Source organism: Planococcus citri, chromosome 5, assembly GCF_950023065.1.
Source record: "Planococcus citri chromosome 5, ihPlaCitr1.1, whole genome shotgun sequence".
NCBI lineage: Eukaryota > Metazoa > Arthropoda > Insecta > Hemiptera > Pseudococcidae > Planococcus > Planococcus citri.
Window position 1 is genome coordinate 38368976 of NC_088681.1, and position 24408 is coordinate 38393383.

A 24408-nucleotide genomic window follows, 5' to 3' on the forward strand; every position below is an offset into this window, starting at 1 on the left:
ATGATTTTTTTCAAAATCTGACGATTCATAATGTATGAATGAATTCAAGGGCAAAATGCACTTGACATTCTCATCGGGGGTAAAAAAAAATCAATACAAATGTTTTTAAAAAATCATCGGTGTGCAATTTAACGACAACCGGCCGCCTTCGAAGACAAACATAAAAGGAGTATGAAACCGCGATTAATTATGAATAATGAATACCTAAACGAGTTACGAAATATAGATTCGTAACCTTTCTTGGTTTAATTCGTCGAAAATTCCAACAACTTTGAAAATTTCGAGCATAAAATAAATTGATGAAGAGCGTAGGATGAACATTAAAAACGTAGGCTTAGAAAACACGTGAACGTCAGAAAAGCCAACCGAACTAAAAATTAGAGAAAATTCCTTTCAAAGTAATAATTCTGTAACTCGACAAGCGTAAAATTACGAATAAATTCGCTCGGCTCGTATAAAAATTAAATTCGTTAAATTCGAACAGACTTTTCTCGTCGTCGTCGTTTGTAGGATGTTTTTAAAATAAGGCATAAATAACGCTAACTAGAACAAAAATAACGTCTTATCGCTGTCAAACTTCAAATCGTGTACTTATGTAGCCTTCAAGTTGAAAAAATATTAACAGGAAATTATTTTTAAATTGATTAACAAAAACGCAATCTCGAGCACGGAGTAATCTTTAATTAGAGAGATGGTATAAACGTTAATTAGTATAAAAATATAATACAAATCGATACAAAAAAAATCAACTTTCAAAATCGAATAACAATTCAAAAAGGGGTTCAACGTAATAAGTTAACAAAGAAAATGAGATTGTTTCACGTAACGTTTCAACTTGGAACAATGAATACAAAAAATTCATTTATTTACATACAAAAATGAAAGTTAATAAAATTGTAAATTTTGGAATGCATTACACGTCGATATGTCGTTGAATGAAGCGAAATTTGAAGAAAGAAAAAAACCTTCGTTCGATAAAATTAAGATACAATGAATATCTCTAGTGTATTTTTGTTTCTAAATATAAATTACCATTATTATTACCTTAGTGGCAAGGTAAGGAAGAAAAACAAATACCATTCGAACTAGGAAATGAAGTTGCATTCGATTATAGAATACAAATTGTGATATTTTATCGGTACCGTATAAGCTGTTGTTTCGTCAACAACACAACGACGCGACGCGAGTAAACTTATCGCAGATTTTAAATAGCTTTTTCCAGTTTTTTTTTTTTTCTTTTACATGTTTTCTCTAACAAAGAAGTAATGATTGATTATTCAATTGACGTGTGTTTCAATACCAAACGAATAAGTTAAAAATTAAAAATAATAGGAATTGATGTGGTGATGTTAATGTATTCCATCAAATTTTTGATTTTTTCCTTCCCATTCATTACAAAATTTCTAGTTCATAATACATAAATATTAAATTTCGCATTTGAGCAAAGATTTTTTCATAAATATTCCAGGCTACAGAAAGAAAGTCTTCCAGTTATAATCCGTTGGAAATTAAATTCTTCTTTTTCAAGATTTTCGATGATTTCGGACTCGGCCACCTGATAAATCATAAGTAAAAGGTTCAAAATATGAAAATTTTACAACAAAAAAAATAGTAAAATATAAATCACTAACATGAATCTATCCATTGCATTGTGTAGTGAAACCGAATGTTTCCAACGATAAATATTAGGATACTTGTAACAATCGATCGTCAAATCAGCTAAGGCTTCGAGTACCGCGTTATCTAAGCTCGTTCCTCTATTACTGAAATTTGATTTTTAAAAAATTAATGAAGCAAAGTAATAATTATTTGGAAGTAAAGCTGCTTAGTAAATCATTCAAGAAGTTTCAAATGTGACATCCCCCCCCCCCCGAAAAAAGTAATAACATTCTTTCTGAAACTGAAAAATCGTCGCCGAACCCGAAACATCTTCTATTCAAATGTAAAAGAATATTCTGTAAAATGATATTTACTCGCAAATAAATATTTCTGGTCCTTCATCTGGTATATCCATTTCATCATCTGAACCTGAAAGACTGCTGGGTGGCGTATAAAATTCATCGTCATCGGAATCAAGATCACTTTTATCACAGATTCTATCTGAAAATTTGAACAAAAAAAAAGAGTAAAATAAGTTGCATAAAATTAAGTCCCGACGTAAGACTATAAATGTAACTCACAATCATTCGGTAATTTCAAAGTATTATCACAGTTTACATCAGAATTAGTGGTAACTTGAGCTTTATTGTTTGAATCTGAAAATACAGCCAAATTAATTTCCGAAAAATTAAAAGACAATTTACTATAATTCCATACCTGCTAAATTATTTGCAGGCGATACAGTTGCATTCTCTGGTTTGTTCGAATCTGTATCTATAATTGTGTAAAAAAAAAATCCTGCATCATATTTTTCAAAAAAAAATAATAATCAAATAAATCAATTATTTTACAAACCAGTTTTAGTAGGTTCATCAGCATCTGAGAATAGTAACCTGTTCCTGACTGCTTCACCCAATCGATGGAGTTTCGATAAAAATCCGCCGTTAGAATCGCATTGGCAATTTACAATCTCTAGCCATTCTTTTTTACACACTTCTTCATTAGTTGCTCTTTCCGAAGGTGCGATTACACCTTTCAGCAACCTAATTACGTGGCCATTGATGCATTTCAAAGTTTGAACAATATGATCCAATTCAATATTATCAGATGCCGGCGATAATGTTATCTGTTTGACCATACTATTAGGATCGCTGAAAAGACGAGTTGAAATTAAAATTATGCGTAGGTCGATATGGCGAGATTTCAAAACATTACTTACGTTTGGTCGATCAGATTAAACGTGGATGTTGCGTAGATTAATTGACGCTCTTCTAATTTTAATAATTTTCTCGTAATCCATAACGCGGCTCTTATGTGAATTTTTCCAAATGGAAAATACTTGAATGCAGAATCCTTTCGACAACCATCCAAGGAAATCATCAAATTGCGTACTTTTTTGATCAATCCCACTACGTTATCCTCGATGGGCATTTCGGCTGAGAAATGTTTTATAAACGTATCAAAAACATTATCAGCGAACATCTGAAATAAAAATGCAAATTGAAAAATTGGTTCTAAAACCAAAATAAACCTCCAATATATCGAGTCGTACCAGGCAGACATTTTCCATTAATAAATAAGGCGAATTCGAAGCATCGCCGCCACTTTTATCTTTGAAAGTTTGACTCGAGAGATCACTTCTTGGAGGAACTGGGCTATTGATTGAGAATTTGGCGAATTCGTGACATAATTCGGACATAGGAGAGAGAACAGTGTTGTTTAGGTTCTGCGTCGGTGCAGGTTTCTGAAAAAAAAAATCTCGTTAGCTTATTCAAGTTGAATTTTCAAAAATGAAAAAAGATTATTTTTACTTGTGAGATGATTTTTTGTTTTAGATATTCCTCCAATGACTTCAAGCCTTCCTCGCTCCTCAAATCAATGAATTTGTCCAAGAAAGGCCAATATTCTTTCCAAGAGACGTGAAATTTAGTAGCTAACGTTCTGTAAATATCAACAAAATACAATAAATGTCATAAGGAAAAGGAAATTGAACAAGAATAGAGATTATACTACCTTCCAACTTTTTCAATGCCTTTCTCAATTTCCAAAGGATTGCGCAATAGAACACCTTGTAACAAATGTGGAGTATTGGGAGACGTACAAGAAGCGCTTCGTATGGGTGATTTCCACGATTTATGAAAATTATTAGCTTCGTCGTAGGTCATCGGTCCAGCAATAGCTCTGATTTCCATAGAAGGACTCACCGGTGAGGACAACTATAAAAAAATAATCACGTTTACAATAATTTAAAAGAAGTGTAAATTACGACTATAGGAAATAAATTGTTAGAAACACAGCACAAAAGCAATAAATCAACGAGTTAGACAAAGAACAACTCCGGACAAAAGATGAACGTTACCTAAAAATTGAAATACCCTACTTTGGCGTTGATGAAAATTCAAAGTTTTACTGAAATTGATTAAAATTAGCGAGTCTTGAATAGAAAGCAGTTCTGCGAAGCTACAGAAAATATTTCATATGAAATTTATACATTACCCCGGGGCAGACGGGTGGACTCTTGGGAGAATACGGTTTACCAATGACGGGTTGTACGATGTCGTCGCTCGATCTCCAAACCGGGACATAAAATAATTCATTGAGCATTTTACGAATTTTTTCAACCAATTTTACATTGTCGCCAGACGCTTGTTTACAAGTCAACTGTAAACAAAATTGTTATTTAGAAAATAGTTCTGTTATTTATTGTCAGATAAAAAACAGTAACTTACATCTCTGGGCGTTTGGTTGTATTTATTTTTCATGTCAATTTTCAATTGAGGATATTGAATAAATACAGCAACAACATCGGCGGCACCGTATTTAGCAGCGAAATGTAACGGGGTTTCATTCAAGGCTTTGTCGGGAGTATTAAGGTATAAATCAACCAACAACTCAGGGCGAACAATGTACGAATTCTCTCCGGCGGCTCCGTACAGTAGCTTTGTGAACGTAGGATCTGATATCGTGCTTAAAATTAATTCTGCTAATTTAGGTCTGTTGTGTTTGGCAATAATATGAAGCGCATTGTACCGAGGACCTTCCTGTAAACATGAGATTTTACGTAAACAGCGAGTAAACAAAGTAAAACGTTTGTATTTTTTCAACGTACTTGCATGATTGTCGGAGTATCACCAATACTTATTAAATAACGAGGATTTTCCCAGATGTAGTCTTTAACCGACGTGTAATCGTCATTTTCGATACAACGACGAAATTTATAAATATCTTGACGTTTTAGCGATTTGAAAGGGATACTTTCCGTGACAACGTTCGGGTTTCCTTGTCCTCCGATGGATCCATTTTGAGCAAAATAACAAGCCTCGTTTTCAGAATTGAAAATTTTAAAACGAGCGTTTTTATATTCTTTTAATACTACAGCAGCTTGTTCGTAGCTCGTGTATACGTGTAGTTTTTCTCCTACAATTAGAACAACGTGATGAGTTAGAAAAGAAGTAAGATCTGCGAATGAATACTCATTTCTACTTACCATCGTTAGTATTGTCGTATCCATTGGAGTCTTTTGGGATATAAACTCCGAAGTATTTTTTGCTGTCCAACATCTTGAGCGAGTTATCTTCTAATTCATAATTTAGTAACAGATGATATAACGATTACACCAAATTCCCAGCTAAAAATAAAAGCCATAAAGTTAGCAAAACGTAAAATCATGCATAGAATCATGTAGCTGTAAAATAGTGTAATGAATAAGAATTTTCCACGCGAATTACCTTCGAAAATTAACCACTTTGCTTTCAATTTTAACGCTGACGGAATTCAACATTTCATCAACCAATTTTTGTTATCTACTGAAAATTTTCAGGAAAAGCGAAACCCAACGATTTTTCATGAGGAAAATATACCATACGCACACTACTGTGCAAAAAAGAGCAAAAGTAAACAGCGCAGTCAGCGCTCCTTTGAAAATCAAAATAATTAATTCTCACAAATTTTATTTGTGAAAATTAATTACGTGAAATGATTGGTTCGCGCTTCTGAAGTACGAAAGTTGCAAAAATTTTCAAGTTTCTCAAAAAAAAATACTGATAACAAAATCAAAAAATATTGAAGTTTGCTTTTTGTTTTCCCTAAAATGAAAATAAATTAAATATTTTGAGAAAATGTCTAAAGAAAAACAAGCGGTGTTGAGCTATTTAGAAAAAGTAAATCGACCGTATAGTGCCAATGATGTAGTTCAAAATCTTCATAAAGAAATTGGCAAAGCTGCCATTCAAAAAGCTTTGGATCAGTTGGTAACCGAGAAAAAAGTCAATGAAAAGATTTATGGCAAACAGAAAGTTTACTCAGTAGTTCAAAAAGACGACGATGATAAAAAAGATGTTAACGAAGAGCTTCGAAAATTGGAAACCCAGGTAAATAATGAACATTTTATCTTATAAAATTAACATACCATTTGTACATTGTGATCTAATTGTCGTAGATTTTGGAAAAAAACAATAGTCTGCAGAAAGCTGAGCAACAGTTGAAACAAAATCAGAGCCAGTTAAATAAGTTCCAATCTGCGTTAACAACCGAAGACGCGATAGCTAAAAGAGATGCGCTGAAATCAGAATTAGAAAAGTTGGAAACCAAATATACTAAACTGTCTCAAAATACGGTGTTAATTTCAGAAACTGACCGGAAAAAAATAATGAAGAAACATGAAACCGTTGTAAAAGAATATAAAAAAAGAAAACGAATCTGTATGGAGATGATAAACAGCATTTTAGATAGTTATCCGAAGAGTAAAGCTGCATTAATTGAAGAAATTGATTTAGAATTAGACGATGAAACTAATACTCCTCCTGTTTAAACATTTTGAAAAGTTTGCTCTTGAAAATATGTGTTTTGTAATTTGTGAGCTTTAAGCTCAAATGTGTTAATACTTATTCGCAGTGATACTTTTAGGGAGTATCATAAGGTGTTTTTTTAAATAGTCAAATTATGCGTTATTTATGTTTTAACCTGCGCAAAGGAAATTCCTGAATTTTCCGTTATGATTTTGTACGTTTTTATTACAATATAATTATATTTATTACCAATGCAAAATATGTAAAATTAATTCTGGGGAATTCCATCCTGGCAGGTGGGCGCTTGTCCAGGTAACATTGAACTTGAAGATTTTGCTGAGATGAATGCACAAACTCATTTTTATAAAATCAACCGGTTTTAAGAAATTCTTAAACAAACGTACATGAAACAAAATCATTTACTAGAATTACTCCCATTGAAATACGATATGTATTAATTAATTAGCGCATGTGATCCATTTGTTACGTTTTCAATGTATAGTGTTACATAATAGGCGTAGGTAAGTTTCCTGAATCATCTACTGAACTTAACCCTCAATAAAAAGCCTACGATCGTAACATTTTCTTTTAGTTTTCCTTTGCATAGGGTCAAGGAAATGGAAAACGGTAACTGTATTTCACATGACGATGATATTCGCTCGATTAGGTAATTTTGTTCGTTTTAGTGGTATTTTCAAATTCGTGTTGTGTTCAGTGAAGTGATTAATTATTTGATTTTTTAGTAAAAAACAAAATGAGACGAAAAAAGAGTTGGAATATTCTGATTATTTGAAATTAGAAAAATTGTTATCGGCTCAATCAATGAGAAGTGTCGAATTTAATCAACCAGCTCATCATGAACATCTTTTCATTATTACTCATCAAGGTAATGAAGTACCTATACTATTTCTATTACATAATTTTAAAAAATTCAGTTGATTTCAATGTTTCAATAATTTAGAAATTCCTATAGGCTTTCCTCTTTGCGTTATTTTTAGTGAAGTAATTTTTGTTCGGTGTATTTCAGCATATGAATTGTGGTTCAAACAAATCATTTTTGAATTAGATTCGTTGAGAGATATGTTCAAAATTAGCAAAGCAAGTATAATTATTTCTTATTAGAAACGTTTTAAGAATAAAATTTGATTTATGAACGTTTAAAAAAAAATCGTTCATGGAATCGAAGATGGTAGGTAATTTTATTTTAATTGAAGACTATAAAATATGTGGCTAAAAAATTATACAATATAGTAGGTATCTCGTGGTAATTCTTTAGAAGGCAAGCAAGAGTATGAAATATGTAAGCTAGTAGGTATATCTCAGTTGTTTGCCAATATTGCATTAGCATGAATTTGCTCGTTTTTCGCAGATTGACTACGAAAATCCTCATGAAATCATAAAGAGACTCCATAGAATTGTTCTAATTATGAAGGTGAGTATTTTTTCCTCCTTCATTGTTGCAGTTTAAATTTTAATCTATAACTACGCCTGAATATCAATAAAATATGTACGTATAGGTATCGTATCAGGTATATCAAAATTAAATATAATAGGTACGTCTATATCAGTAGAGGAATTGAATCCTTGGTTCTCGGTTCTCGCATTTACTTGGAGACTACATGTACGTGACGAAGTAGGTATATTGACCTATAATAATGTTTAAAATTCCCCATTTACAAGTTGTTTCCCTTAAAACTCGCCAGTTTTGCGAGAATCAGACATGCAGTCGTCGATAATTTTAAAATAATAATCGGATTAATATAGTAATGCGATTTACTTTTTATCTCGAAATACAAATTCTGAAAAAATTAGTTTATTTGACCTCTTTATTAATTCATTTATAAAGCTTCAGTCTATTGACGTTAAGCTGCATATGTAATGTACCCATTTCTACAATGAATCACCATTTTTATAGAATGATCGATGATAATCAGACGTCTTTTTTTATGCTTTTATTTCAGCTTTTGATCGAACAAATAAATATTTTGGAAACGATGACGGCTTTAGATTTTTTAGAATTTAGAGACTTGTTATGCCCGGCTTCTGGTTTTCAAAGTTGGCAGTTTCGATTGATTGAAAATAAATTAGGTTTGTCAAAGGTATCACGAACGTTGACAAAATCGAATTCGACTTAATTCATTCATAGTACTTTTTCTAATTTCATCTTGTACTAAAATGCGCAGGATGACAGGGTTCAGTATCAAAAAGATTTTATGAATCAGTACCATACCAGCAGTGCGGCCTACCACTCTCTCAAGCAATCAGAAACTGAACCAAGTTTACTATCTTTAGTTCAACAATGGCTCGAGGATTTTCCTTGGCGAGTTACGGATTCAATGAATTTCGAAGTTTCGTATAAAACGGGAGTACAGCAGTTCCTTAAAGATGAACGTTTCAACGGATCGGTTAGTCAAATTGCTCAAACCAAACCAATTGAAATAATCGCAATCGGATTGAATTTAAATGTGTCGTTTACAGGATTGCTGCCCTTCCAATGGTATACAGTCAACACGATTTAAGAATAAAGAGCTTCTGTTCAATTCACTTTTCGATAATAATGTTCACGAACAACTGATCAAACAAAAAGAAAGAAAATTATCTCGAAAGGCGATTCTAGGCGGGATTATTATTTTGATGTATCACAACGACCCACAATTCCGTGCAGCCTATCAAATAATTAATTTAATAGTCGATGTTGATCTTCATTTAACCAAGTGGCGCAGTAAGTTGGCATTTTTAACGCGAACAATTTTGATGATATGTACTAAATTTATGCCAATGATTTCAGCGAACCACATGTTAATGGTTCAAAAAATGATTGGTAGTCAAGTTATTGGCACCGGAGGCTCGTCAGGATACCATTATCTGCGTCTAACGTTGAAGTAAGACTAAAAAATCGAGAAATTAATGCATTTTGAAATTCAACGTTCTAATATAATTTAAATTTCATTACAGCGATCAATACAAGATATTCGGAGACTTGGCCAATTTACCAGCTTATTTAATTCCTCGTTCATATTTACCCTCGTTAGAGCCGATTAAAAAAATCAAGACCAATTCAAGAGATTTTTAACAATCCGTAAAATCATACTATTACAATAATTTACTACACAAACTGCTCTACAACGAAGATTACAATACAAACAAAAAACACTTATTTTACAAACTTATTTACACTACAACATTGTAATAACAATAATTTATACAATAAAGTTTAACAATAATAGCATGAAATTACAAAATACATTTTTTTCAATTCTTCCTTAACTTTCTGAAAACGAAAAAATTATTAAAATGAATACTCCTATAGACAGACAGATATGCGTAATCTAGAACAAAAGTACTCACACATTAAGAGGTCTTTCTTTATAACACACATTCTTTGATCGGGAACGAAGTCTACGACTGTCATTAAAAGAATTTTCAGAACCTAAACAAAAGTTGATGAAAATGGTTAATTTTTCATAATATAAAATACGGTAAAAATGCCTTACTTGTTTCGTTTCCAAAAGTGGTATTCCTATAAATGAGCACGATAAAATAATTAATACAACGAATTTTTGAGATCGTTTGAATAGAAGCAGGTATAGACGATAACTCACGTTGACAAGGATTTCTTTACATCAGCTTTCATCGTACTTTGGTTAGAATTTTCTTCGTCGCATTGGACTAGACTGTTTCTTGAACTGCTCCTATGGAAAGAAGAAAAAATTACTTTATTGGTAATTGATTTGATATTATAATTATAAAGTTCGCAAAGACATACCTGGTCCTGTATTTTTTACGCTCCCCTATTAAAGAATAATTTTCAGGAGGTGCTTCGTTTTCACGAAACGAACTTCTGAAAAAAAAACGCATCAATTTAATAACGATCAGATAAAAATACATCTCCATGATAATTTTTTCAACGAAAAATATTCTTACCTTCGTCGTGATCTCGATTTTCTTGGTGGCATATTTTCATTTAAATGGTCATCATCCCCATTCTTGCTCTGATTTCTGTAGAATAAGAAGTAAAATGTTAGTGATACTGATTACTACAATGTTAAAAAAATTACATCGAATAGTTTGACTAACAAAATAAGGCTTGAAGTTTTGAAAGTTTCGCTTTTTTTATTTTGTTTATTTTCGTCATTCTTTTTAAAGAAATACCTGTTCAAAAATCAAAAGAAAAAATGCTTTTGTTACACATCGACGTCAAAAATATTCAACATCATAATGACAATTCTACTCACGATCTTTTAGATTTTTTACGCTCAGTTAGAAAGGAACGATTGCAACCGCTTTCTTCGTGCTGCCCAAAATAACTCCTATCGAAAACAAATCATATAGGTCTACATTTTAGCACAGCTTTCTCATGATATGATACACAATATACGAAAAGCTAAATCTAAACACTTACGAATGGGTTGATCGTTTACGTTCGCTTCTAGGTAAAATGCGACTAATATCTTCATCAGTGGTACTGAAAAACATTATTCCAATTATAATAATATATACGTATCACGAATTAAAATTTTATCCGAGATACCATCTTACATGGAAGGGGATTTTTCTTTATACGATATCACTGTTGTAGAATGTACAGAATCATTCAAATCCAATGAATTAACCGGTGTGAGAACTCTACGCAGTACCACAATCGGCGAAGGAGCCGGAAGACAAGGACTCGACGTAACGATGGTGGGCGAATCAGGAACGGCATGCAAACTTTCAACATCGGATGAAGCAACTGAATTTCCGCCGATTTCCGATGGTACGTGGGAGTTTCTTTCAACTTCTGATGGTACATTGGAATTTCTTTCAACTTCCGGAGGAGGAACAGACTTCTCTGCGACGGAGCTTGGTTCAGTAAAACTAGATTCGAGACTCGTAGGAAACGTAAAACTTCGATTCATTCGACGATCTGGTAACGAATGAATAATTAAAACAAAGAAAACCACGAAGCCTACCACACTTGCGGTAAAAATACCTTACCTCTAATGCTAGAATTATTGAACGCGTTTCGAAGTCCACCTTTGCATTTTCGAGCAGTCAACTGTATGATCTATAATCGAAGAAATTTCACGATTAAATTGATCACAAAAATAAGAGATCAGTCCTGGTCAGAATTACCTCATCTTCCAATTCTTCCATCACCGGTGATGGGACACAAGCATCAGAGATGATACGAGGATTTCTCTCTGTTCAAAAAAAAAAAAAAAAAATCGTATTGGTTATAAAAATACTAGAAAAACTAAAAGTAATAATTGTATCACACGTACCACCATGATTATTCTTTGGATATATTTTGGTAGTAGTATCAGGTTCATCTACGGAAATTCATATCAGAAAAATATTATGACACAAATCTTTACATAAATCAGCATACATTCAGATAATATCAAATTACTTACACGTACTACCCACTACTGTTTTCAAAACATCGCAATTTAGTTTCAAAGTCGTGATGTCATCTGATAATCGGACCAGATTTGGTATCATTGAGGTCTTCACACGTTCGTCAATATGGTTTAAATTTTTCTCAAACGATGATAATTTGGTCTATACGAAAAATGAAAGTCGATAAAATCGTGAATACATACATAGCCTACCAAATACTATCAGTATAAATTCTTCACCTTGAGTATGCCATATTCTCTTAGTAGGTCGAAATATAACGATTCGGTAGCAAGTTTCTCTTTCAGCTGCAGCGCCGTATTTTCTTTTTCTTTCTGAATTCCTTTAGCTAAAGCTCTATTATTCAGCTGTAATGAACTGATATCTGAAAGTACAATACGTCATTAAAACCGAATAAATCTTACACAAGAATAATATTCAATTCAACTTACGGCCTGCATTTTCGTAAGCCAAGTTCAGAAGATATTTGAACGCTTCCTGGTAGCATCGAAATTTTCTTTTTGCATGAAGAACAGTCATAGATTTGTAGACATCTCCAGCCTTCTTCACGGACATGGAGGGTAGTTGTTTTCGTTTCAATATCCTACGTGGTATCATGGTCGAATTTTATAATAGAACACTCAAATTTACACATTAAAGAATAGTACTTGGGAAGATTTTCAAGGGAATTATCAATGTTTCTCGAATTTCGTCAAGTTTTAGAAGAAGAAATAAAAGAATGCCGCGCAACTTGTGATTCAAAAATTTGATTTAACGTTCGGTTTGTTTACAAAGATATGAGCGCGTTTTCTGTATTTTATCAATGGAAAAATTTAGATCGCAATATCTTAAAATTAAACGAATGAAATGTTCCAAGATTTTAATATAAACTCTATAAGAATGTCAGTTTTGAATATTGTTACAGAAAATTTGAAATTTTTTTGTCTACACTTCAAAAAAGCTGAATTTATGGGCAAATTTTGGACAAGCAACTGATAAGGGATGACATTGGTGACAATGGCGACATCAGCGACATGCTCGATTTTTGTCCTAAATTTTTACATTATCAAGTTTGATTTTTTTAAATCAAAAAATCAATTTTTCGATATTTTTCGAACAAAATTCAAAGATTTGTGTTCTTTTGAAGAATATAATAATTTTCCAAAACAATGCGTGTGACGATTAATACAAAAAATGATTTTTACATTTCGCCATTTTCGCTCATAAAAAAAAACAAAAATTTTCATAAATTGAATAGCGTACTCTTGTGATGAGTCGAAGAACTAATAACTAATCATACAAAAAAAACAATCACAACTCGGCAAACAATGGCGAAACCCAGGTGATTAATAAAATGGCAGACTTTTTAGGATTTTAGCTTTTGTGTGTGTAGTAACACAAATTCATTCATAACAACAGAATAAACGGCGTGTGCTTCGCTTGTGTAGTTATCGACAAAAATAATACTGTATAATTATTGTTCATTTTTATCACTTTCGCGTGATTTCGCGTCTAAATGGAATCACTAAAAGGGAGACCAACTTACTAAACGTAAGTGTACCAACCAATTTCTTAATGTATTGTTTCTTATGTTGCGTTGTTGTTCAGGCTAGTTAAAAAAATGACCGGTCAGATAGAGGAAATCGTGGCCGTTAGTGTGGGCACGAAAGTGATTCAGGTCACAAATATTGCCCCACAAGCGACCAGAGATCAAATGCACGCATTATTCGGCTATATCGGTAAAATAGAAGATATCCGGCTGTATCCTACGGTACGAGATGTCTCATTACCTGTTCAGTCTAGAATATGCTACGTGAAATACTTCGATGCGGCTTGCGTAGGCGTTGCGCAACATCTTACGAATACCGTATTCATCGATCGGGCGCTAATAGTAACCCCATATCAAACAAAAGGTGGCGAAATACCTGACGAATACCGGGCTTTAGATATCGCCGCTCAAGCCAACGTAATCCCGGGTCTATATCCATCCGAGCCGAAACTACCCTCTCATGTGGTAAATCACATCATAGGAGAACCACCAAATCAACAGATCATAACACAAGACCCTGTCCTCACTTCAAATGGCTTACCACCATATCCACCATTATCAGCCAACCACGAAGCTCGTCGCATCGAAGAGATTCGTCGAACGTTAGTCGTAATCAATGTCGACGAATCGGTGAATGGCGAACAGATGGTAGATTTTTTCCAGAGAGCTGGAGATGTTAAATACGTAAGATTTTGTACTCGTGAAAACGATAGTAATCGATACGCGTTGATCGAGTTCTCCGAACAAAGTAGTATAATACCGGCGTTGAAAATGAACGGTAGCGAATTATGTGGCAGAAAAATCCAAGTGTATCATTCGACTCAATCGATAGCTAAACCGATGGCTAAGAGTAACGAAGCTGCCCAGCGTGAAATAGAAGAAGCCATGACTAGGGTGAAAGAAGCTCAAAGTATGATTTCAGCCGCAATCGATCCAGTTATCGGTATCCTATCTAAAGATAAAAAACGTAGTAGAAGTAATTCCAGATCGCGTCGAAGATCGCGTTCGCGTTCTCGTCGCAGATCTCGATCTAGATCGTCGAAATATAGACATCGTTCGCGATCACGTTCGCATCGTTCGAAACGTCGTTCACGATCTCCTCATTCGCGCACTAGACGCTCCAGATCGCGAGGCAGACGTAGATCCGGGTCTAGAGAACGAGACCGCGATCGCGACCGAGATCGAGATCGCACCAGACGTCATTATAGGTCGCGTTCTAGACGATCTAAAGAACGTAAACGATCTAGATCTAGGGGTCATTCTAAACCGCATAAACGACGCTCGAAAGACAGAGAGAGGAATCGGTCGGCGTCGCGGCATAAAAAATCACGTTCCAAATCTCGATCTAGGAAAAGGTCGAGGTCTCGTTCTAATCGTTCTAGTAGGTCGAAAAGTAGAAGACCCACGAAAGAGGACGACCAGACGAATAATGACAAAAAGTAAATATTTAACAGAATTATTATTGCAACGTATTTTGTATATTTGTTTGTTTTTTCTTTTTTTTTTAAATGTCTGGTTTCGTAAGCGATTGAAAGGTCGAGTTTAAAGTATTACTGTTCAGAATTTCTACTTTTATTAATTTCTTATCTTTCACATTCGGTTTTTACTTCCAACGTGCTTGTTTCACGTATAGATTTTTATTTAGTAAACAGTATGTTCGATCATGATCATATTTTTATCTCAAAAATTGGGCGATTGTTGACGAACAGATGAAAATCGTCAACCATGATTTCTTAATTAAAATAATCTTCGGATTTAGGTAAAATAATTTCGATGTATTTGATTTTAAATTTGTGTATTATCGATTTTGAATTTATTTGAAGAACAGTAATTATTCTGAACTTTGTGATGTTAATGAATGTAGTTATAGTAATTTTTAATTTTAACGATTACGCTTATGGCCGACGAATGATTCGCTTCGTTTATTTTCTAAGATGAATTACGTGAAAGAAAGAAGCGGGTTTTCAAATTTAAATGATGGAATTTTTTCTTTTTAAATATCTTATGTAAAGTTGGACTCGTCATTTTTTTATGTGTTGTTTCAGTCTGCGGATATGCATTCGTATATTTCTGTATGTGAAGTAAAGTTATATTTTTTATGTATCTTAAGAAGAAGTAATTTTTCATTATTTTTTTTTTTTTTTTTTATTTTTTTTTTTGTTACAAAATTGTAACTCTGGATGCTTTTTATTATTTTGATCTATTAATCCAAAATATTGACAACGGATAAAAAATGTATAGCTGAAAAAATAATTACACCATGATTTAGATTTAAATCACATAAATTATTTCAGTTACATAATGTACTGTATTTATTAAATATATTAATCAATCTGATCATATATAATTTTTTCGTGCTCATTTTTATAGGAGAAGAATCGAGAATTCCGCGAGCTTATAGTTAACCCTAAATGAAGAAACCCATCAGCTGCAAGTTTTAATGTCGTTGGTTTTGTCTTGTGTTTTAGGATACGTATAGAACAGGAAAATTTCAAGAATGACTTGTGACATTCTGCCAGAAACTACCACTTTAACTGTATTATCGTTGAATTGTTGGTACGTTTTACGTGTATTTAAAGAAAAAAAAAAATTCAAAACAGAAAAAGCAACGTGTACTCGAAGCTTATGACGAAAGAAAATTAATTTATCAAACGATGAGTTTTCATCTATTTGCTCTAAAGCACGTTTAGTGTTTGATGAAAATTCATCGTCGGTGAAATTTCTGCTTATTTGTTTCAAGGATGGATGAGGATGGCAAAACCGAGCATCTGCGACTTAGAGTTAGGCCCTTGGAATGATGAAGATGTCACTGCTGCAAAGTGATCATCGATGGGGTGACATTTTCCCCGTTCATTTTATTCCCTCTCCTTTTTTTTTTTTTAATTTGAGAAAACACGAGAAAGTTCGCATAAAAATTTGAATTTTGTTTGTTTTTTTATTGTTTCTAGAAAATGAGATTAAATGGCCGAGTACTCGGCGAAAACGGTAACGACGTCGTGTTTTGGAGGTTATGGTGCTGATACAAGTCCGTCTGCAGTTTCTTTCTGTTTTCTTGAATATGGAATTTTATTGTTTCGAGAATGACGCGATTTTTTTTATTCTTTTTTATATTTTTTTCTGTTTTAATTTGTTCAGAATCTCCGAAGCTTGTATAATGCAGCTGACAAAGGTGTTATGTTTCAAACGAGACCTTAAGTAGAAAATTATTTCTTCGTGGAGTATCGAGTCGGCGGTATTTTGTTGATGATGCATTTTACGTAGACGTATCGGTTTTCAACGTGTATCAAGTAGTTTCCAACTTCGTACTGCCAGCCTGTGCAAAATGTTTATGAAAATTGATATCTGCGAGTATTTCAAACTGATTGATTGTTTTGAGATACGATTTCAGTTCGAAAATAATGTTGATTAGTTGTTATGCCCGTTATTTGAGATCGTTGCTATAAATATTGCGAATTTTCAATGACAGAATGAAAAATATTAGCGAACTTGTAGCTATGTATTTTGTTTTTCTGAAGGAATTTCTTCAGTTCATTCGTTTTATAATGATGATTGGAAAACGAGTAGAAAGGACGGTATATAAATTATGTGGAATAATTTTGAAATTGAGACAGGATTTGTTTAGAAAATTTTCTAGATTATTGAAGTAAATTGCTGGGTTTGCACTTGATTAGCGATTACTTTTTTAAAATTTTAGTTACTGAAGTTGAGTTACTTTTTTTTCCAAAAAATTCAATTTTTCCAAAATCTTGGCTCTACTTTTTTGAAGAAAAAAAAATTATCAACAAGGTTTAAAAAATATTTATTTACCTTTTTTCATTTTTTTCCCAATTAGTCATACTTCTTTTTCAGCGTTATGAATGAGTATAAAGCCCTGCCTTTACCTAAAATTTTTATTGTTTCGCTGTCTGTGAAAAACAGCAAAAAGTCTCACTTTTTGTCAACGTTTTCCAAAAAAAAATTGCAAAAAAGTCTCACCTCTTCAACAAAAATTATTACAAGTAATCGATGAGAAAATCTTTTTTTCCTAAAGATGTCAAAAATTACGTAAAAGTTTTTTTCAAAAAAAATCCCAAGTCACTAAGTATTTTTAATTTTTTTTTCCAAACATTACTTGGTTTTTTTGCGAAAAATTGTCAAAAAAAAGCTTTGCGTTTTGTTGAAATTGACAAAATTGAAAATTTTGCTTTAAATAAAAAAATTGAAAAATACATGTTTTTTTGCTAAAAATTCTGACTGATGATCAGTGTAACTTTACTTGTTGACATTATGTCAAAGTCAAACTTTCAAAAATTTGGAAAAAATCGAATGTCTTGGTGGTTTGAACCAAAAAAAAAAAAAAGAAATTCTCTTTAAGCAGGAAATCGACAATTGTGTTTGAGAGTCCTAAAAAAGAATTGTGAATCCAGTTTTTCAATTTTTTCCCCTTCAAAATGATGATTTTATTTTTCAAATTTGTATTTGAGTTGATAATAGGTATGAACATTGAACATAGGGGTAGAGGACTGAGAAAATTCATAAACCCAGACTTCAAGATGTTGGTCTTCAATTAATTTCTGTAAAAAAAATGAATAATTGGGTCCATATTCACCGTTCTTGAATTGTCTCCTTACTAGTACTGGATTAGCTTCTTTCAATTCCTGATTAAAATTTAAAATCAATACACTAAATGAATTTTATCATATCCCTATCATTCGTTCATGCTTGAAATTATTGAATAAAGAGTCGCAGCTAATTGTGTGAAATTAAATTGAAATTTTCATCGAGATGAATTTTCACCATCATTGAACATATCTACTGTGGAACCTGAAGAATTGTCTGGCTAGAATTTCAATCATTAGTTACAGTATTCATTTTGTACACGATTAAAATGTTTTCAATAGAAATTATGAAGTACTAGTAGCAAAAATCATCTCCGAAATTATGTTGTAATTTTGTCGATTTTTTTCATGTTAAATTAGATACTTATTTTAATTCTTGATTTCTGACTCTATCGTGAAATAACGTTTTAGTAGATAAATTATTTTTCGATGAACAGATTTACTAAATTTATCGATGAGAAACTCGCAGAAGTACCATTTTTTTGATGTGTGTGTAGTGATGTGATGTACCATTTCAGTTTTTGAGTGTATCAATGTATCACTCATAGACAAAATTCTACGATCAATTCTTCAGGTTCCGTGGTTATTTCTATGTTCCATTTTTCAAATAGAATGATGCACATGCCAGATCATGTCTTTAGATTTAAATACTGATACATTACGGGGGTATACCTATTTTCATGAAATATGGTTATGTTTCCGATTTTGTAGGGGTATCCGGTGGGTTTCAAAAGATTACAAGTATCGAATGAAAGCAATTTGCGAAGCATTATTTCAAGATCGTAAACAAGATGTTATTTGCTTGCAAGAGATTTGGAATATTAGCGATTTTGAATGGTTCCAGTTGGAAGCAACGAATTGTAAAACGTTTCCTTATTCTCATTACTTCTACAGGTAAGTTCAAGTGTAACTTCAGCTATCTTACTGAATGATTAAAGGCTTATTATCGCCTGTTTCCTGCGAAGATGACTAAATTTCTAATAATAACGCCTATAAGCAGTCTGAATACTGAAACTGTGATTGTGAATGTCTGTACTGTTATGTTTTACTCGAGCATGGTGAATGCATTTTTGAGATAGGAAATGAACTCGTTACACGTATTGATTGATGATTAATAAAATATAATCTTTAAATCAAGACCTCGACATTCATCGTAGTTGTAATCGAAAAAAAAAAAAAAACGTTTTCAGTGGCGTGATGGGATCCGGTGTTTGTATATTTTCAAAATGGCCTATCGAAGAAGTACTTTTTCATAAATGGCAAGTCAACGGTTACGTTCACAAAGTTTTCCACGCAGATTGGTACGGTGGTAAAGGTATCGGTCTTTGTAGATTAAATGTCAGAGGAAGACGAGTCAATATTTACACATGCCACGTAAGTTAAAGGGAAATAGGTAACCTATTTGAATAGAAAATTTGCTGATTCAGCATATACCTAACACGATCATTGCATCCTCAGACGCATGCCGAATACAGTGACGATGCCGAGTATTTGGCTCATCGACTAGTCCAAGCTTTTGATATTGCACAATTCATCAGAGTTACCTCGCAGAATGTCGATTTAGCAGTTTTAGCCGCAGATCTTAATACAGAACCAGACGAATTATGTTTTAAAATCATTACCGACTATGCTGACTTGAATGATTCGTTTAAGGTTGGTTCTGGTGCCGTGTTTTGATTACTAAATTACATACCTACCTACTTAGGCATGGACAGTAAATAAGCTTTGCTATTTATATTTTGATATTTTATGTAGCTAGATCGCGTGAAGTTTTTGGGAACGTATGGAAGTTCCGGAAATAGTTACAGTGATCCTAAAACGGTGAAGAAAAACCCTCAAGGACAACGTATCGATTATATTTTGTACAAAGCTGGTCCCAATGCTAACGTACGTTTAGCCAAGCTATATATTTTAATCTTTAGTTATTTTTTTGCGTAATTTGTTCTAAAATTGAGAACGTTGGTTTGCCCGATTAGGTCGAATGTTGGGATTATTGTAATCCACTGCAACAAACGATTCCATTATGCTCCTATAGTTATTCTGATCACGATGCCATATCAGCCATGTTCAAAATTAGTGATAAATTTTTCTTAGACGATAATCACGGTAAAGATGCCCTCACATGGCATCACTGTAGTCCATAGATCTCCATCGTTGACAGAAAATGTTACGTTTCTTTATTTATTACAGGTCATTTTGAACAGCCTTCAAAAAGCTACAAAGAATCGCTCGAAGAAGCATATCTAGTTTGTGATAAAGCTGCCGAAGAATTATCCAATCATATGAAATGGTGCTTTCGAATTTGCATTATGTGTATAGTCATTTTTATTGTTTCGCTCATCAGTTTTTGTTTCGTTAACGATAGAATTTTACCATTAGTTTCTTTAGGGTGTTCATTTTTCATATGTTTATGTTCGTTATTCACATTAGTTTGGAAACAAATGGAGCGTAGAGGTATACTTTGCGCTGCTCATGGAATGAAACTTTCTATCAGAGGCGAGAACGATAATTGTGAGAAAAAAGTTGATTAGGATTTTTAACGTAATTGTGATTATTTGGCTGATTAATTTTGTGAATTAGTTTTATTAGAATGACTGGTAGTGAGATGGTCCATCTGCTATCTATTCGGTGTTTTATTTTTCAAAAAAGTTGTTATTGAATTAATCATTGTACGTGCAATGTGCATGTTTACCCTTGAATTTCGATATCAATTTTATAGTTATTTATTTATCTAAAATCAAAATTGACACTGTTCCTATTCAATTTATTATTTCATCAGTGCAATTAAGCATAGCATTTTGATTTAAATATACGTTGGTGAGTATAGCGAGCACCACTAGTCTGTCAATTTACTTTCAATTAGACATTTCATTACGTATTACCTACCTATACTATAAATTTAATTTTTTGAATGAGATTTATGTGAGATTATCAACTTTTAAACCCCCCCCCCCCCCAGTTTATACTTCGCAGTAAACATATAACATCGATCAAATTATTTATTGAGATGATTCTTTTTATAAAAATAATACTTATCAAGTTATCATTATTAACCATATAAAAGAAAATATGTAGTAAAGTATTGACAACCTTTAACAAACAAGAATCATGTCAAATTTTAGTTTATTTATTCAAATAACGAATCATATTTTATTTACGATGTGATAAAGATTATTTCGTACATTAAACGATCGTGTTATAACAATAATTTTACTATCGTAGCGATAAAATGAAATACATTGGTTACTTGAAATTTTAAAAATTATCGTACTGCATTTTGTGAAAGGAATAAAACGTATACATACAACCTGAAAGTCGATAAGGTAATTCTCGCTTGGGTAACTGAATCAGTGGCGGTAAATTATGTAAAATAAAATGTAACAAAAAAAAAAGAAGAAGAAAATGCACATCATTTTAAGAATAGTCTCATAACGCGTACTTCCATTTCACTACTCGAGTATAAAGCTAAAGCCTTCACAACCTTTCCAACAAAAACGTTATTTAGGTATAATATTTAGGTATATGCGGCGTAATAAAATAAACGCCTTATTATTAACATTAAAATAATTACTTTAAAAAGAAAAACACATAAAACATCTTGATAATACGATGACCAGCATGAAAGAATGATAAATAAAAACAACGATAAACAAAAGGGGGAAAGGGGGAGTAAAAATAAATTGATCTAAAACGTAGGAATCGAAAATCAATAAGAAATATCTAAAAATATACGAAAAAAAGTAAAACATCCAGGAATAAGAAGACTAGCATACTTGAAAGGATTAGTCGAGGAATGTAACGAAGAAGTTTTACTTCAATTGTTGTTTTTGTAATTCTTCTTGTAATTGAAGTATGTGCTCAACTGGTTGAGGTTTGCCATCTTCGCCTATTTTGCATGCCTGTATCACACCTCCCCTAAAATCATCAATGGTTACTAGTAACGTAATATGTGGCAGTTTTAACAGATGCATAGAATAAAAAGGTACAAACTTATGAAGTTTATCGATGGCATTGACCAGTTTCATGGCTTCGTACTCCTTTTGCTCTTCAGTCATTGACTGCATAGGAGAGGGTTTTGCAGGATCGAAGCATCCAATAACAGGATTAATTCTGTTCAAAAATAAAGTTTAGATTTGAAGACGATAGTTTCTCTGCAAGAGATTTCCGAAAAAAATAACTCACTGATCTTTGTATTCCTTGTATTCTTCAGTTTCGCTGTTTTCACTATCAGAAGAATAATCCGGATTCATGGCAGCTTCATTTAATAATCCTCGAGATGCAAACATACCAGCAGCGTTACCAAAACCGGTATATTTTATCATACGACCCACTGCGAAAAAAAAACAAATTTGAAATCGTTCGACATCAAATTTCAAAAAAAAATCTACACTTACCATTTTCTTTGCATAAGACGAATAGAAACTCGGCGACGGCGTCTCTGAGATGAGTGTTAGTGCCAGTCAATAATCTGCACAAACGATTACGGATCTTATTCCCTTCTTCGGGTTTCTTCATGACGTCTCTCAAAGGTGGCAAAACACGCATTCGAATATGTTTACGTAAGAACTTATGAGTCCTGGAACCTTCAGTAAGCACCTGAAGTACCGGAGATAGATTTTCGTAAGATGCACCTTCGCTGCTAGATAATCGATTTTCGAGGAAATTAATCATAACGTCGATAGCCTCGGAATTATATTCGTCTTCTTCTTGCGGCATCAACATTTCGTAAGAGTTGGCCGGCATGTTGGTCAATAAATTTATTATGTTACTGCATAACTTATCCTGGACGTGAGGAGGAGTTGAAGATAAAAGCAGTTCGCGTAATATAGTAATTAATCTATCCGACGGTTCGAAATCGTCTTCGGTACCCAACGGTAAAACTCTAACGGTCAAATTAAACAGAACCTTTAAAATTTCACATGACAGTTCCACAGCGTTTTCCTGTAAAATATAACGCATTTAGTCTAAATTCAAGCTATCAAGCAGAAAAAAATAACACCAGATACGGACATCTAAAGCGGGAAAATACTGTAAATGATTGTCATGAGAATATCCACCGCCTTCTTTCAAGATAAAGTCCAACGCTTCCATTAGATACGTGAGTGCGTGCAACTGCTCTTTCAGCTGAGTTCTGAAATTAATATTGGAATACGAGAATTTAGAAACGATCTTATTTGATAATGTATGTATTAATGTACATAGTTCACTTGACGATAGACATACCTCACTTCTGCTTTATAAGCTGTTATTAAGAACAGCAATTTCATATCAAAATACTTGATTAGGTGCGGTATATTAGCATCGGGATGCAATCTCAATCTACGAATAATGCCCTCCAAAGTACCATTGGTGGAACATATAGTTTGAACTTTTGCACTATTGAATGTCATATTGCATAAACATTTCAAAGCTTCGACGATAACTACAAATACAACTCGAATCAATACAGTTTCACTTAGACATAATAGAATAAAATTGAATAAGAAACTTGAATCTCACTCGCATGTTCCTTGAATTTATCGACTTTTTCAGCATTGGTGCCTTTAAGAGCAGCATGCTCGAGTAAATCTTCGATTCGTTGATCGTTGATGCATTTTTCTAAATTCACTTTGTCTCGGCTGCAAATCAAACATTTATTAAGGTTCGTTTACAAATGAATAGATTTTTACATATTCCGATACCCTTACCTCAATATCCGCAGCGTTTTCAAGCATAATTCGTAGATACTTTCGCTGTTTTTATCTTTCAAATGCTTGAACACTATCGTCCATAAACGTTGTAATACATTGTCTTTCTCGAGATTATCGAAAGTAAAACTTTCTTTGTTCTATAAATATACAAGAATCAGCAATAAGCAATATTTAAACAAAATACATAGGGTATTCATGCGAAAAATTACTTGGTCCGAGAAAACTACCTGCTCAGTGAACATCACTAAAACCGATTTGATATCTTCCAAGGTACCATCTTCCATACGAATTAAAGAAATGTTATCCATGATTACAACCTGCCAATTACTACAAAGAAATAATCTAGTAAAACTGTATACACTTAATTAGGTCATTAACTCGAAGCGAATGAAAATGAAACATAAATTTTTCAAAATTGATTTTATTTTATCCCGATTTTCTAGTTGCCGTTACGCCGTTCTACAAAAAAATAGTGAAAAAAAATATAACAAGTAGTGATGGGCCGATTATTAATCGATTAATCGAATAATCGATTAATCGGCCTGAAAAATAATCGTTTGGCGATTATTTTTTCTTCTTCCGATTAATCGATTAATCGATTATTTTGAAAAAAATAATCGATCATGTTTTTATAGGGTATTTGGCGTAAATTTCATCACAATCTTGCGTTTTCTGGCGTTAAAATTGAAACAGGATAATTTTCAAAACCGTGAAAACAGAAATATTGACCAATCCATCTTGTATTTTCATCATTTTCTCCAGAATAATCACATTTCTGTCATTCTCTGTTATTTCAACGGTCAATT

General features: G+C 32.9%; 7 protein-coding genes across 12 annotated transcripts; 4 read left to right on the top strand and 3 right to left on the bottom strand.

Annotated features, from left to right (window-relative positions):
* Positions 1–661: 661 nt before the first annotated feature.
* Positions 662–5486, bottom strand: Ankle2 (ankyrin repeat and LEM domain-containing protein 2). Its single transcript, XM_065369521.1, has 15 exons — positions 5328–5486; positions 5087–5227; positions 4709–5016; positions 4329–4640; positions 4096–4260; positions 3613–3815; positions 3411–3540; positions 3152–3343; positions 2819–3081; positions 2455–2750; positions 2317–2373; positions 2181–2255; positions 1974–2100; positions 1632–1763; positions 662–1555 (listed from the first exon to the last, which is right to left on the bottom strand). Exons 2-15 carry the CDS (start codon positions 5157–5159, stop codon positions 1492–1494), a joined length of 2397 nt encoding a protein of 798 aa, XP_065225593.1. The 5' UTR covers positions 5160–5227; positions 5328–5486; the 3' UTR covers positions 662–1491.
* Positions 5487–5581: 95 nt separating this feature from the next.
* Positions 5582–6645, top strand: LOC135849232 (homologous-pairing protein 2 homolog). The gene is made up of 2 exons (XM_065369561.1): positions 5582–5969; positions 6038–6645. The coding sequence occupies exons 1-2, from the start codon at positions 5718–5720 to the stop codon at positions 6407–6409; spliced, it is 624 nt and encodes a 207-aa protein (XP_065225633.1). The 5' UTR covers positions 5582–5717; the 3' UTR covers positions 6410–6645.
* Positions 6646–6956: 311 nt separating this feature from the next.
* On the top strand, positions 6957–9653 carry vermilion (Tryptophan 2,3-dioxygenase vermilion). The gene is made up of 9 exons (XM_065369555.1): positions 6957–7053; positions 7130–7272; positions 7414–7484; positions 7756–7818; positions 8348–8485; positions 8570–8791; positions 8865–9108; positions 9175–9268; positions 9342–9653. The coding sequence occupies exons 1-9, from the start codon at positions 7004–7006 to the stop codon at positions 9457–9459; spliced, it is 1143 nt and encodes a 380-aa protein (XP_065225627.1). The 5' UTR covers positions 6957–7003; the 3' UTR covers positions 9460–9653.
* On the bottom strand, positions 9295–12801 carry LOC135849211 (uncharacterized). 2 transcript variants are annotated; one of them, XM_065369531.1, is made up of 16 exons: positions 12218–12799; positions 12008–12150; positions 11783–11930; positions 11651–11698; positions 11502–11569; positions 11364–11433; positions 10926–11292; positions 10789–10851; positions 10622–10696; positions 10464–10538; positions 10311–10385; positions 10153–10227; positions 9989–10078; positions 9881–9906; positions 9735–9816; positions 9295–9657 (listed from the first exon to the last, which is right to left on the bottom strand). In XM_065369531.1, the coding sequence occupies exons 1-16, from the start codon at positions 12381–12383 to the stop codon at positions 9639–9641; spliced, it is 1590 nt and encodes a 529-aa protein (XP_065225603.1). In that variant the 5' UTR covers positions 12384–12799; the 3' UTR covers positions 9295–9638. The 2 variants fall into 2 exon arrangements, with proteins under 2 accessions (XP_065225603.1, XP_065225604.1); XM_065369532.1 differs by lacking the exon at positions 10464–10538 and having other exon boundaries at positions 12218–12801.
* A 271-nt stretch (positions 12802–13072) lies between these two features.
* Positions 13073–20871, top strand: nSMase (neutral sphingomyelinase). 4 transcript variants are annotated; one of them, XM_065369552.1, is made up of 8 exons: positions 13073–13316; positions 15783–16658; positions 18624–18806; positions 19103–19286; positions 19371–19565; positions 19668–19799; positions 19889–20018; positions 20103–20871. In XM_065369552.1, the coding sequence occupies exons 3-8, from the start codon at positions 18661–18663 to the stop codon at positions 20441–20443; spliced, it is 1128 nt and encodes a 375-aa protein (XP_065225624.1). In that variant the 5' UTR covers positions 13073–13316; positions 15783–16658; positions 18624–18660; the 3' UTR covers positions 20444–20871. The 4 variants fall into 4 exon arrangements, with proteins under 4 accessions (XP_065225624.1, XP_065225622.1, XP_065225623.1 ...); XM_065369550.1 differs by having other exon boundaries at positions 15783–15870; XM_065369551.1 differs by lacking the exon at positions 13073–13316 and adding an exon at positions 14620–14753 and having other exon boundaries at positions 15783–15870.
* On the top strand, positions 13315–15367 carry Srp54 (splicing regulatory protein 54). The gene has a single exon (XM_065369537.1). The coding sequence runs from the start codon at positions 13387–13389 to the stop codon at positions 14755–14757; it is 1371 nt and encodes a 456-aa protein (XP_065225609.1). The 5' UTR covers positions 13315–13386; the 3' UTR covers positions 14758–15367.
* A 147-nt stretch (positions 20872–21018) lies between the features above and the next one.
* Positions 21019–24089, bottom strand: ric8a (ric8 guanine nucleotide exchange factor A). 2 transcript variants are annotated; one of them, XM_065369529.1, is made up of 9 exons: positions 23812–24089; positions 23600–23739; positions 23412–23530; positions 23136–23334; positions 22923–23043; positions 22307–22853; positions 22095–22242; positions 21903–22022; positions 21019–21827 (listed from the first exon to the last, which is right to left on the bottom strand). In XM_065369529.1, exons 1-9 carry the CDS (start codon positions 23908–23910, stop codon positions 21722–21724), a joined length of 1599 nt encoding a protein of 532 aa, XP_065225601.1. In that variant the 5' UTR covers positions 23911–24089; the 3' UTR covers positions 21019–21721. The 2 variants fall into 2 exon arrangements, with proteins under 2 accessions (XP_065225601.1, XP_065225602.1); XM_065369530.1 differs by having other exon boundaries at positions 23830–24088.
* Positions 24090–24408: the final 319 nt, after the last annotated feature.